The sequence below is a fragment of the Eretmochelys imbricata genome, chromosome 6 (genome assembly GCF_965152235.1).
Source record: "Eretmochelys imbricata isolate rEreImb1 chromosome 6, rEreImb1.hap1, whole genome shotgun sequence".
NCBI classification, from domain to species: domain Eukaryota; kingdom Metazoa; phylum Chordata; order Testudines; family Cheloniidae; genus Eretmochelys; species Eretmochelys imbricata.
The window spans coordinates 18,413,692-18,427,524 of record NC_135577.1 but is presented as its reverse complement, the minus strand read 5'-3'; the positions used below and the strand labels follow the sequence as shown (position 1 = coordinate 18,427,524).

The window sequence follows — 13,833 nt, the reverse complement described above, 5'->3', positions numbered from 1 at the left end:
GTATGAACCATTGTAAGAGAAGGACAGTTCCCCTTTGGACCCATGGATGGTTCTTGAGTCTCCCCCATGCACTGACAGACTGAAAAAGGGAGGTTACCAGACCCCTCCATCTCATAATCCCACATCTCTCCCTCTCCTAGGTCTGATCCCTTTTCTCCCTTCTGTTCCCCCCCCCCCCCAAAAAAAAAACAAAAACCCAGCTACCCCACTGCACAGTGAGAATAGAGCAAACCCAACCCCTACTCCTAAGCCTTTTGCCTTCATGCAGGAGGCTTGGCCCTGACAATCTCTTCCCAGCCCGTGCCACAGATGTTGACGTGCTGCTGGAGTCCCCGGGGCTGGCAGAGTTTAATTTTAATAGGGGCAGGTGTTCTCCCGCTCCCCCAGCTGCTCCTTTAGCCAGTGGCAGAGCAGCCAGGTCAGAGCTGCATTGGTGCCGTGGCTCCCGCTCACCAGCTCCCCTGTATCTGTACGACCAGGTCAGGTTTTGTGTCTTTCACAGCATTCAGCTTCGCCCGCATTCCTTCAGTTACATGCAAAGAGTTCAAGCTGTGGGGAAAACAGGGAAGGAAAAGGACATGTTAACTCTCTGCAGCCATAACACCTGAGCCCACAGCCCCTCTGAAGCACCATGAGCTGCACTCACAGGATCTGTGTCAATGTCACTCCCCTGCCCGCTGAGTTCACGGCCAGCAGGTGCCTCTCACTTGGGGGAGGGGAGGAGAAGCGCTGGTACAGTCTGTAGCCTGGTCTGCTCCCCCCCAACACACACCCCACTGACACTTTGAGCTCTGGGCAGTGACAGCTGCACATAAAGGGCTGGATTGTGCAGCCCTTGCTCAGTGCAGGGAGCACTGACTGACACGGACAGTCCCATTGATCACTGTGGGGCTACTCAGCGCTCACAGGGAGCAGGGGCTGCAAAATCCAGCTCAGAGAATCTCCCTATGGGAGCAGCCTGATCTCAGCTCTCATTGCTGTAGGGGCTCCCCACACCCCCCTCTCCCCGCCCCTCAGTAACACAGCTCTTGAAGGGGGTGAGTTTTTAGCAGCTGTTGTCATGTAGGCTTGACCTGATGCTGCTAAAATGCAGGTGGGAGCTCAAACTCCAGCCTGGTTGCAGGAAGACAGGAACATTTCACTTACTCTTGTATTTACTGTTACAGCCAGTTCAGGAGAATGGGGTTTGTCTGTCTGCAGCGAGTTTGGTAGAGCAAGAGCCAGTGCTCCAGTTCAGAGCATGGTGCTTGTGATGCTGATAAACCAAGGGCCAGCTCTGGCCAAGGCCGTAGGCATCAGCTAAGAACTGACAAACTCATAGCTGGAAGCCAGACCAGCTGACTGGTATTTTAGTATTGTTCAAAGGAAATGTTAAATGTATAAGAATGTGTTTAGTATTTAAACTTCATGAAAATCTGGTGGGATGTAGCATGCATTGTTTTCACTAATCTGCACCCTGTTCTAATGGAATAACAAGCATTTGCATTGAATATGCCTCTGTAAGGAAGTAACTCATCAAACAAGAAAGAAGCTGTGTGTAATATAAATTAAGAACTCGAACAGACAGGGCTGGATTTACACCTTACGCGCCCCTAGGCACAGCATCTTCAGCGCCCCCCCACCCAGATACCCCCTCCACAGCCTCACCACCACAACTGCACAGCACCCTGCACACCGCCCCCCCACAGCCCCACCACCACAATTGTCCAGTGCCTCCTACAGATTTCCAACGGCCCAGCGACTCAACACACACAGACCTCCCCCACCTCCCACAACCCCCGCCAGTGCCCAGCACCCCCCACAAGCCTCCCACTGCTCAGCACCCCGAACTCCCTCAATGCCCAGGCCCCACCCCACAAGCTCCCTCAGAGACCCACTCTCCTGTGGCCTTCCCCCAGCCACACTCACCAGCCTCGCTGGGAGATGACTGTATCTGCTGGGCTGAGCTGGCAGCGCAGCCAGGGCCGGTTGGGGATCGCTCTGGCCCCTCGGAAACAGTGATCAGCCAGGCGGAGCAGGAACAGGAGTGGGGCCTACCCAGGCCGGGCTCCCTCAGGACCCACTTGCCTGTCACAGCCCCCTGTGTTGGTCCGCTGAGCTCTTCCCCTGCCACAGGGGGCTGCTTTGCCTTCCCAGCTGGCAGGAGTGCTTCAGCAGGGCTGCGTGAGGCCATCTCCCCATCAGCTGCCCTGCCCCCTGCCGGGGTCCGGGAGTGGCAAATGTTGAATTTTTAGGCACCACTAGAATGACAGCGCCACAAGCCACGTGCCTACTGTGCCCAATTGGAAATCCAGCCCGGCGAACAGAAAAGTGTTAATTCCTGCTCATTGAAAGCAAATGGCCATTGTGTGTGAGATCAAAGACCAGTCTCGAAGTGCATTCCTCTTTTCCCGCCATGAGGAAAGAACCCATGTACGGCCATCCTGACCACTTGGTTTCTGTGAGCAGCAGCTATAAATGCGGACACAAGGGAAAATTCTTCATCTTTTGACTGTTTAAATTCTTATTTTTTTTCTCATTTTAGTTACCACTAGTAAGTGGTCCAATCCCACGCATGCCTCCTTCCTGCTCTGTACATCTTCTAAAGTTCTGCTCCTTTTGTGCTGAATTGTAACGTGATCCAACTGGTTCCCTGTTCTGATCACCTCCATCTCTGCTACCTTGTGAAATTACAGACTGTAACTCCCCTGTACATATATCTTTACCTGCTTTAACCTCTCAATACCGCTCATTTCTTTTCCTGGGGGCATGTGTACACAGGAATGGAAGCCTAGGAAGGTGGGACTTGAGTCACCCGACCTGTGTCTGGAAACCCGGAGCTGGAGCATTGACTCTGCATTTTAACCCTTGGTTAAGAATTTTCTGACCTGTGCTTGAACCGAGGACTCTGGCACCCACACTGCCGTGCACAGACCCCAGTCAAAGTATCCCTATCCCAGAGTGCCTAGCGCCCGCTCCCCCTCCAGTGTCAACACTCCAGCGCTACGAATGTGTTACACTCTACTTCCTGCCCACCCGTTTTCCTAACTGTGACGGTGCTGTCGGTGGGACTCAGGTGCCCATAAGGAGCACACGAGTCCAGAAACTGCATAATTAGCTCCTTTGGTGTCTGTCTCAGTAGAGTGACTGCAGTTTGTCAAGATAATGAACTACCATCTAATCTGAGAACTGGGCTCTCCACCTCTAGGCTGAGTCACACTGGCAGGAAAATGCCCATGTGCTCCTGTTCTGAGGATAATTAGGACGTTTGTCTCCAGAGATGCCCAGCTGCTGTCCCTGCTCAACAAGGGCTGAAGCCTGAGTCCACTACGTGCCCTGTAGGATGTTGTGATCCTCCCTGGTACCCTGAGTTTAACTCACAACATCAGTGTTATCAGGCACAGACTAAAGGGAGCCGGCTGTTACTTACTCCAGTCTCTGCAGTTTGCAGTTCGGGTGTTTCAGCCCCTCACACAGCAGCCGCACTCCGGCCTCTCCCAGTTCGTTACCCCACAGGCTCAGCTCTGTCAGGCTACGGCTGGTTGTGAGAACAGCAGCGAGATCCCTGCAGGCAGCGTCTGTGACACTGCACGCATACAACCTGCAGGAGAGAGAAAGGCAGAAAAGGGGGATCAATGCGTGAATGGGGCTCGTCACGGCTGCTCTGACAGGTGGCCCCACCCACCAGCCCCTCCGTCTGACCAATCAGCATCCAGAATGAGTAAGACATCCTGTTACAGACTCTGTCCCAAGTCCCACCCCTCGTCTAGTGAAAAACCAGCAGTGGGTGGGACTTCCTGTCTAAACTCCATCCCTTACCCTTTACCCTTCACCAATGAAAAGTGAGAAAGGCAGCTGGGCCAGGCTCAGAGCAGGAGGAGCTGGGAGATCCTGACCCTCCGCGCCCCTGGCACTAGCTCTGCTGCTCCCTTGGAGGACACAGACGTCTCCTGTCTCTGCCCCCAGCTCTGAGCCTCAGGCCTGGGGAGGGGAGGCAGCTGCGAGGCCCAGCACGGGCAGCATCACACCCACCTTCCTCTGAGACCAGGGACCGAAGCGGGGGAGACAAAGAGGAGAAGATCCCCCTGGCAGGGGGTTTCCCAGGGTGTGGGGAGGGAAGAGCCCCTGAAAGGAGGGCGACTGTGTGACCCTGTTGGCAGGGCCTGTTCCAGAGTCTCTGATGAGGTTATAAAAGCAGAAGTTCTGCTGGTTTCTGGAACCCCCCTGCAGAGCCTGGGCTCCTGATGGAGCTGCCAGCCAGCTGAGTGGCTAACCATGGCAGCAGGTTATAACCATGTGCACTTCAAGGACCACCCGCAAGTACAGCTGTCTTTGTCCTCCTTCAAGGCTTCATAATGAGCCCCCTGCACACCCAAGCATGATCCCACTCCCGTCTGCTAAATCTTGCACACACGTCGAGAAACCCCTTCCACCAGAGCTGTCACCTGCACGGCCTCCTTCATCACCTCCTATGCCTTAAAATATTGTTACTCTGCCCAATGGGGAGGTGTGACGGGATGCCCGGGGTGCAGCCTGTGACTGTGGGACCACTGTGCCCCCTTTACTCTCTATTCTGGGGTGTCTGTCACAATGCCTTACTGGTGGCAAGCAGCAAACCCCTGCAGGAGCTGTTACCCCTCAGTACAACTTCATGTGGAGCCCCACACCCAGCTAGATTGCGTGAATGCTCCCAGAGCCACTCATGAAGCACAGAGAAAGGCACCAGCCAAATCCCCCCAGCTCCAAGAGTTGTAGTTTAGGAATATACTGTCTTGCACTGCTCAAGACCCTTTCTTGAGAAATGCCAGTTTATTCATTGGAAATTAAATGGAAAGTGGATAATACACCAGCCTTTGTAACCTGAGCAGATTTCCCAAGTACTTCAGTCAAACTCACAGGTAAGGATAAACATTAAACTAAGTTGTTGATTACAAAAGGTCGATTTTAAGTGATTAGAAGTGATAAGCAAAAAGTCAGAATTAGTTTCCAAAGAAAACAAAACAAGTGCACAGTCTGAATCTTAAAACTGTAAGACACTAGGTAGTATTTAGAGCAAGCAGTTTTCTCACCCCACTGGATGTTACAGTTCATAATACACAGGTTTCACCCTGGAAACCTGGGCCTGTCTCCTCTGTTGGAGTCTACAGTGCGTCTTTGCTGCTTGCACCGTAAGTGGGGGAAGGAAAAAAAAAAGGTGACGCATGGGGCCACTGGGTTCTGTTTTATACCCTTAGTCCATGTGCTTAGAGACCACAAGTCCAGGCCCATCTGGTGGGCGTTGCTGAGTCACCAGGCAAGGTTAAGGCATTCCCCTGGTGTGGCCTTGTGCAAGTGAGTCATTGAATTGTAACTCCCTTGCTGGGCAATGCAGTTAATGGATGTCCGACACCCGCACGGGCGTTGGGTACACCCCTGGTTATTGCCTTTGGGGAGCTAGTATCTGGGCACTTCCCAAACCCACAGCATATTTTAGTGACAACCATACAACACAATTCTCATAACTTCATATGCATTAATGATATACAAATTTAGATGGAACAATGGGTTTCAGCAGGTCATAACCTTTCCAATAATACCTTACATGGCATGCTTTGTATGCAATATCACAGTTATATACAAATGATGAATATGGGGGTTACAGGGTGCTCCCCCAGGGTGTAGAGTGTCACAGGAGGGAAATCTCTACATTTGGGAGAGAAAAAAGCCCCTGAATTTGTACAAGGGAGAGAAGCCCCCGTGCCTTGGGGAGCCCCTAGAGTCTGTAAGGTTTTGTAGAGCCCCCAAGGTATTTTGAAGGTAGGAAAAGGGGAACCTGCAATGGAGAGAGGGGGAGAGATTCTAAGACTGGGTCGAAGAGGGGGAGAAAAAACCCAAAGGTGTATGTGGGCAGCTGAGGGGGTGAACCCTAATTTGGGAAGAGGGTGAAGAGAAGAGGGCATCCAAGTGGAAACAGAAGACAAGAACCCCACAAGATTTAAAGCTGAGAGAGAGAGAGAGAACACACCTGAGAAGGTGAGGAGAAAGAGAGTTCATCATTCCTGAGCTCAGAGGCAAGTATAACCTGATTTTTCTTTCTAAGAAAATGTTAAGTGTAAAATAAGTTTTCAGTCCTGATTTAACTATAAATCTGAATGCAAACTCAATCCTAGTGCTGCTCATGACCTCCATACATTCTCCCATCGACTCAAGTTGAGGCTGAGTTTTAGAATATAATTGTGTGTGCATCTGTTGGCAAATAATCATATCTATTTAGGGTCATGTGGTTTTAATGCACTTCTATATTAACAGTATGTAATTTGAGACATCAGAAAGTTATTCTAGTGCAGAACTCCAGATGAACACCAGGAATGCTCTTATTATTCTAATTGTGTAGAATTTTGCCTTTGAAATGTCTGAAGACCTTCAAATATACTGGAAATGGCACCTGACATTTTACAAATATTTGGAAGATGGCCACCCTCCTCCTCCAGGCAACTGCACCTGGATTTTGTTTTCCCTCTTCATAGCTTTCACATGTTTGTTTCAGTCTGGTCTGGTCAGTAGTCAGAGCTTTTTGAATTTTTCTGACACACTTCAACAAATCACGCGTATCATGGTCAGAAAATCTATCAGTAGTACTGGCCCTAATTTTTAAATGCTGATTGTTAAGTAGCTCTACTTTAAAAAACCATAACCATATAAAAGAGAGGTCGTCTCCAATCCAAAAAGCACATTTCTGAGCCCAAAAAACACAAGCGAATGAGCACAGTTCTCTGCAGGAGAAAGCAGGCCCTTGTAGTTAAAGCCCTGGATTAGAACTGAGAGATCTGTGGTTCGGCGCTTGGCTCTACCACCCACTCCCTCATGGGACTTTGGGCAAGTCACTCTATCTTTATGGGTCTCAATTTTCCATCTGAAAAACGGGAAAAATCATATTCCTTCCCCCATCCTTTGTCTTTCTGGTCTCTTCTAGCAGGGTGATGTTATAGTTAAGGTTTAGACCAGGTTTGTGTTTAAAATTCAACTCTTCTGTTTTAAAATCCACATGGCAACTCTCCTGCTGGTAATAGCTTATCTAAAGTGATCACTCTCCTTACAATGTGTATGATAATCAAGGTGGGCCATTTCCAGCACAAATCCAGGGTTTAACAAGAATATCTGAGGAACAGTGTGGGGGGGGGTAGGAAAAAACAAGGGGAAATAGGTTACCTTGCATAATGACTTAACCATTCCCAGTCACTATTCAAGCCTAAGTTAATTGTATCCAATTTGCAACTGAATTCCAATTCAGCAGTCTCTCGCTGGAGTCTGGTTTTGAAGTTTTTCTGTTGTAATATTGCAACTTTCATGTCTGTAATCGCATGACCAGAGAGATTGAAGTGTTCTCCGACTGGTTTATGAATGTTATAATTCTTGACATCTGATTTGTGTCCATTTATTCTTTTACGTAGAGACTGTCCAGTTTGACCAATGTACATGGCAGAGGGGCATTGCTGGCACATGATGGCATATATCACATTGGTGGATGTGCAGGTGAACGAGCCTCTGATAGTGTGGCTGATGTGATTAGGCCCTGTGATGGTGTCCCCTGAATAGATATGTGGGCACAGTTGGCAACGGGCTTTGTTGCAAGGATAGGTTCCTGGGTTAGTGGTTCTGTTGTGTGGTGTGTAGTTGCTGGTGAGTATTTGTTTCAGGTTGGGGGGCTCTCTGTAGGCAAGGACTGGCCTGTCTCCCAAGATTTGTGAGTGACGCGTCGTTCTTCAGGATAGGTTGTAGATCCAGAACGCCACTAGCCGTCACCTTCAGCCCCCAACTAAAACCTCTCCAACGCATTATCAAGGATCAACAGAAAAACTTCAAAACCAGACTCCAGCGAGAGACTGCTGAATTGGAATTCAGTTGCAAATTGGATACAATTAACTTAGGCTTGAATAGAGACTGGGAATGGTTAAGTCATTATGCAAGGTAACCTATTTCCCCTTGTTTTCTCCTACCTCCCCCCAACTGTTCCTCAGACGTTCTTGTTAAACCCTGGATTTGTGCTGGAAATGGCCCACCTTGATTATCATACACATTGTAAGGAGAGTGATCACTTTAGATAAGCTAGTACCAGCAGGAGAGTGGGGTGGGGGAAGAGAAAACCTTTTGAAGTGATAAACACCCATTTTTTCATGGTCTGTGGGTATAAAGCGTCCTCACTGCATTTTCCACTTTATGCATCCGATGAAGTGAGCTGTAGCTCACGAAAGCTTATGCTCAAATAAATTGGTTAGTCTCTAAGGTGCCACAACTACTCCTTTTCTTTAATTGCAGTGTAGACTTCCAGGTTCTGGCTGCCAATCCAAGCTTTGGGATCCTCTAACCTCAAGAGTCCTAGAGCCCAGGCTCCAGCCAGTGCCCGGAAACCAACAATGCAATTAAACAGCCCTCGCTAGCCCAAGTCAGCTGGCACAGGCAGCCACGTCTTTTTAATTGCAGTGTGGACACGCCCACAGAGAGTGATCAAACCAGGGCTCAGATCATTGCGCCAGGTTGCCCAGCGCTCAAGCGTTCCTCCAACAGAGAGTCTGGCACCCACCTGCCCTATGGAGAAAATCAAATTAAAACTTTATTTGAAACATATTTTGCTTCTCTATATGACAGTATCAGAAGCCTCCCCTTCCAAATGACACTCTAAATGGATGAAAGTGATCCTGTGTGGACAGAAGAGTGAACAGGATTGTTAGCCTTTACTATTCTACAGCAGCTGGATAGCTCAAAGGAATAGTCAGTCATCTTTTGATCCTGACCCCAAGTCAGTTTGACCTTCTACTTGGGGAGAAATTTGGAAAAGGCAGGATAGCAGACTGCTAAACTGTGTGTCTGGGGAGAGTGTTATTTGGGGGAAATAGTTACATGAATGCTTGCTGGCAAGGAGGAGCATTTTAGGGGTTCAGAAGTGGGGGGAATAATGGGGAGAGGGATTTGGGGCTGCATTGAGGGAGGGGGATAAACGGGGATGGGTGGCAGAGGAGGTGAGGGGGTTGAAGGTCTCAGGGAGGGCGAAGGACACATAGGGGTGAGTGGCAGGGTGTTTGGGGAGATGGGGTGCCTGTCACCCCCACATTTTTCCCTTCGGTATGTGCCAGGGTTTGGGGTGTCTGAGACCCATCCCTACCAGGTCATGTGAGCCAGGTTTTGGAGGGGTTGCATTTCTAAGGGTGTCTGAGTCCCGCTCCCTCCATGTGTGCCAGGATCAGGGGAAGCCCTGCCCCTCTGGGTGGACATTTAGAGAGGCATGCTCGGAGCAAGCACCAAGAACACACTGTTGAGCCTGGGGTGGGAAGCTGGGCACGGGTACCATATGATAAAACTGTCAAGGATTTGGGCCGTAGAGCACGGATGAGATTTCTCTCACTGGCCCTGTTAGCAGCAGATTGCAAACATGTCAAATCATGACCATTATCCCCTTTCCGGTATAACAAAATATACAGGAGGCAGAGGAGCACTGAGAGCTCACAAAGCAACCATGTGGCCTTGTGGAAAAATCACTGGCCTGGGACTATTCCTAGCTCTGCCACTGGCACTGAACGAGCTTGGGTTAGCCATTTCATCTCTCGTGCCTCGATTTCCCATCTGTGAAATGGGGATACATGATGTAAAGATCTTTGAGAGTGACAGATGAAAAGCACTATATAAAAGCTAGGTCTTTTGATTATTACCTAGCCACAGTAGCATAGCAGCGGCAAACCGAGGTGACAACCACCGACAAACGTTTCTCTGTTTAAAAACTAGCAAATTAAGTGGCAAGAAACTTAGATAACAGGGAGTCAAGGCTGCCTGGTGACAGCTTGTGCCCTTCCAGAATGCTGAGTTCAGCGAAACTCAAACTTCTCAAACCAGTAATCACAGAGTTAAGGTAAATACACAAACAACCTTAACTGTGCCCTCTTCGAGCGATGGCGCGATGTGCCACATACGTGCATTCTGCCTTTTCATCGTGATGCAGAGGCTCTACCTGCACTTGCGTGACACTCAAACACTGAGCCTACTGTCCTGACAGAATACCACACTGGTAAAGTTTAACCTCTTCATACCCTTTTCCAATCCCTTTCCACTTGCACACAGGATACACCCAAACCCTATGTCTTCCCCTTCCCATCATTCAATGTACAGACTGCACTCATATTCCCCACCTCACGACTGACAATACCCAGGGCAAGAAGATCCTAGCGCCCTGCTACCTACACGACCTACTCAGTTCTGTACTGAAATGATGCCAGACGGGAACCACAAGGTACACATACATCTCTTTCCTTTGACAAGCAGACGCAGACTCAAATCACCTCATATCAGAATCCCAGCTATCCCAAGCTGCTCCGATTTATTCATCCATCATTCAATAGAGTTGCACTTAACACCATCAACGTTTTGCCAGCTCGGGGTGCGGGAAAGTTAAGGATGCGCGAACATTTACCTTAACTCTGAAATTTGATTTTTGCCGAACTTGACACTCTAGAAGGGCACGAGCTATCACCGGGCAACCTTAACTCTGTATTAATGAAGTTTTTTGCCATTTAATTGAGACTGTAGGATCTTCCAGGCAGAGACTGTCTATGTGTATTGTTGCTCCTGACACCAGTGTCCAGTTCTGACTTCGGTTTTACCCCTCTCCTGAGTGGCAGTATGTGTCCAAGGCCTTGCAGATCACAGGAGAAATCAGTGACAAGGAGTCTGGGTACACTCGAAGTGCACCTGTAACTCTTCTGTTGCTCACTCAGCTCCCTCTCTCCCAAAGCTGTGTTTACATAAAACCTTCCATAACTGAAACACTGCATGTCTCCCGAACACTAGAAGGTTGCTTACATCTTAAACAAAAAGAACTGGGACACCTGTAACAGCGCCACTTGGGGGCACCTGCCATAACAACATAACCCGTGCCGAGCACAGTGAGGCCCTGATCTCAGCCAAGGCATTTTACCACTATTGCAATTCACTAATAAATAATACTACAACTCCTGTAAATAAAATGTGGAATTGATTCTGCCACCACCTGAGTTGTTTGTGGTTGACGGGATGAACAGAGGAGGTCATTGGAGCAACTTTTCATTGAGATATTGGAACCCAAACAGGACACCCCCTGTGACGGGTTTGGTCACCGAGACCCCCTTGGAAGTGTCACCTGACATGCTGAATTTACCTATGAGCCCGTTTTCTCTGCCAGTTTGGGCCTCCAGAACCCTGCCTTGTTGAGCCAGACATGCTAGCTTGCTGCAACACAGACTCAGGGTCTGAACCATGACCCCAAAGCTGCAGACTTAACTGAAAACAGCTCAGCAAGTATTCCTGTCTCCAGCACCCAGACACCCAGCTCCCAGGGGGATCCAAACCCCAAATAAATCCTTTTTATTCTGTATAAAGCTTATACAGGGTAAACTCATAAATTGTCTGCCCTCTATAACATTGATACAGAGATTTGCACATCTGTTTGCTCCCCCAGGTATTAATCACTTACTCTGGGTTAATTAATAAACAAAAGTGAGTTTATTAAGTATAAAAAGTAGGATTTAAGTGGTTCCAAGTAATAACAGAACAAAGTAAGCTACCAAGCAAAATAAAACAAGACACTCAAGTCTATGCCTAATACATTAAGAAACTGAATACAGGTAAATCTCACCCTTAGAGATGTTCCAATAAGCTTCTTTCACAGACTAGACTCCTTCCTAGTGTGGGCCAAATCCTTTCCCCTGGTACGGTCCTTGTCAGTTCCAGCTCAGGTGGAAACTAGGGGATTTCTCATGACTGGCCGCCCCCTTTGTTCTGTTTCACCCCCTTTTATAGCTTTGGCACAAGGCGGGAATCTTTTGTCTCTCTGGGTCCCCACCCCTCCTTCTCAATGGAACCTGATACATCCATTCTACCCTGTGCCCAGGGTTCCTGCATGGACAGGTCTCCCATGATGCAGCCTCCATCCACCCATGATGCCTCATACCTGTTGGTCAGAGGAGAGTCCACATTGCACTAGGGCAGATGTAGACCTCCAGGGAGTCTGGCTCATGGAAGTATGATGACCCAAGATACAACTCCCATAAGGCAATGTGCTAATAGGGACATAGAATTGAATGAAATGTTTTGAGTCAGTTCAACAAAAAATATTCTCACACAAAGTTTCTATTTTGTGGAAGCTGCATTTTCCTTCAGGAAATTATTCCAGTGGTAAATTCTTGACCAGCTCTAGACAGTAGTCTGCACATGTCATTAGCTGCCAGAGCAAATTCTTCTTCTTTAAATACTGGAGCATAAAATGTACATGATCAAGTAACAAATTCAGTTACTGCTACAGACCTGTAGGTCTCGCTCCTCAGGAGGGAACAGGATGCTGCAGATGCACTGAGCAGCGGGATCTGCTGCAGCGTTGTGACTCCAGCAGCCAAGGAGAGGGGTGGAAAATGGATGGAGTGGTACATACTCTGAGATGGGAAATCACTGACAGTGGGTGGGTGGGTGGGTGGCGGGTGTCTTTGATAGCAGGTGATAGTTTCTGTCTGCTGCAGGCTGTGTAGTGAAGAGTGGCACCTCCTGATCAACAAGAGGGAAGAGAAGGAAGAGGCTAAACAAGATGGATGGTGGGAATAAAAGGATAAAACAAACAGCACCGAGATGAGTCCTATCCACCTACAAACTGATAGGGAGAGCTCTGAGACCTTGATAGAGGCCTGGTGGCAGAAGCACCTCAGCCCTCCAGGCACTGTAGTTGATATTCTGGGGACAAAAAAGGGGAACTTGCATTGGACGTTCGTGGCATTAACCCCAAAACTCCAGTGAGAGACAGCGGCTGGTGCAACAGGAGGCTGATTTTGCAGCTCACTCTGCTCGTGCTTTTCCAGAGGGCTCAGCATTCAACGTACAGATCCTTTGAAAATCTGGTGGGAAGTGTCACAAACGGGAGCTGCTGGGTGCTGAGCAACTTTACAAATCTGGCCTCAAGTCCACAGAGTTCCCCAGAACCTCAGAGGCCTGGGATGGGGCTTCTACCTTGAAAGCAGACAAAAAAGAGCAGAAATGTATTGAAAGAGAAAAAGGAAGAGCCACAGCTTTCCCCAAAGGATTTAGTTTTTTATAATGAGTCCAACATTGGCACCTGCCCTGTTTGTAACTGTAAACACACAGCTCCATCCCCAGCAGGCTGCACTTCAAAGGGTATTTCTTCAAACTGGTGGAGGCTCTCAGCTGAGAGCACATTCAGCCCCAGCTCTGGGAACATCAAAGGCAGAAGCCACCATGGCTGGGGCTGAAGCTTAAACCCAAGCTGAGCATTTTTGCTCAGTTGGGGAGGTTTAAATCTTCGGAGTCGTGGGGTCTCTTTGCTTTTATTAATTATATATATGAAAATTCAAGGTGGCAAAAATTATTAGAATTATCCAGAGTTCAGGACTGGGCACACTACCGCGTGGCAGGGGGCTGCCGCGTACGGGCCGGGTTCCAATCCTGGAAACAGAGTGGTGAAGTCGCACCTGCACAGTGTGGCTCTGCATGCCGGAAGATGGTGCTCATGCAGGAATTGTGAGTTGAGAGCTGGATAAAAAGGTCTGCCGTAGTTTGCCCACCCCAGTCTATAGTCTCTGATCTCAGTTTTGACCCCGGCCAGTCCCTAGATCTCACTGACAGTGCCACCCTTGGCCCAAGCCCATCTCTGCACCTAGCTGCAGCCTACACCCCACCACTAGGCCTGCTGTTCAGAGGCACTGCCTGACACCCTTGCTCTGACCCAGTACAGCCAGTCTTATATTCTACTGTCTCTCCCACCAGCCCAATTGTACAGATATTGATCTCAAAAGCCCAAAGAGTTAAAGGTGTCTATAAACTCTCTGACCAACACTAAACAGCGATAGG

At 48.9% G+C, this 13,833-nt stretch overlaps 1 protein-coding gene across 1 annotated transcript in view; it reads right to left on the bottom strand.

Moving 5' to 3' along the window:
• Window positions 1-201: 201 nt before the first annotated feature.
• LOC144265517 (NACHT, LRR and PYD domains-containing protein 12-like) overlaps window positions 202-13,833 on the bottom strand; it is a 192,400-nt gene continuing 178,768 nt past the window's right edge. The window contains exons 8-9 of the mRNA XM_077818162.1: window positions 3,410-3,580; window positions 202-549 (exon numbers count right to left, since the gene is read on the bottom strand). Coding sequence (XP_077674288.1) covers window positions 450-549; window positions 3,410-3,580 — 271 coding nt within the window. The 3' untranslated portion in view covers window positions 202-449. The remainder of the gene's footprint in view (window positions 550-3,409; window positions 3,581-13,833) is intronic.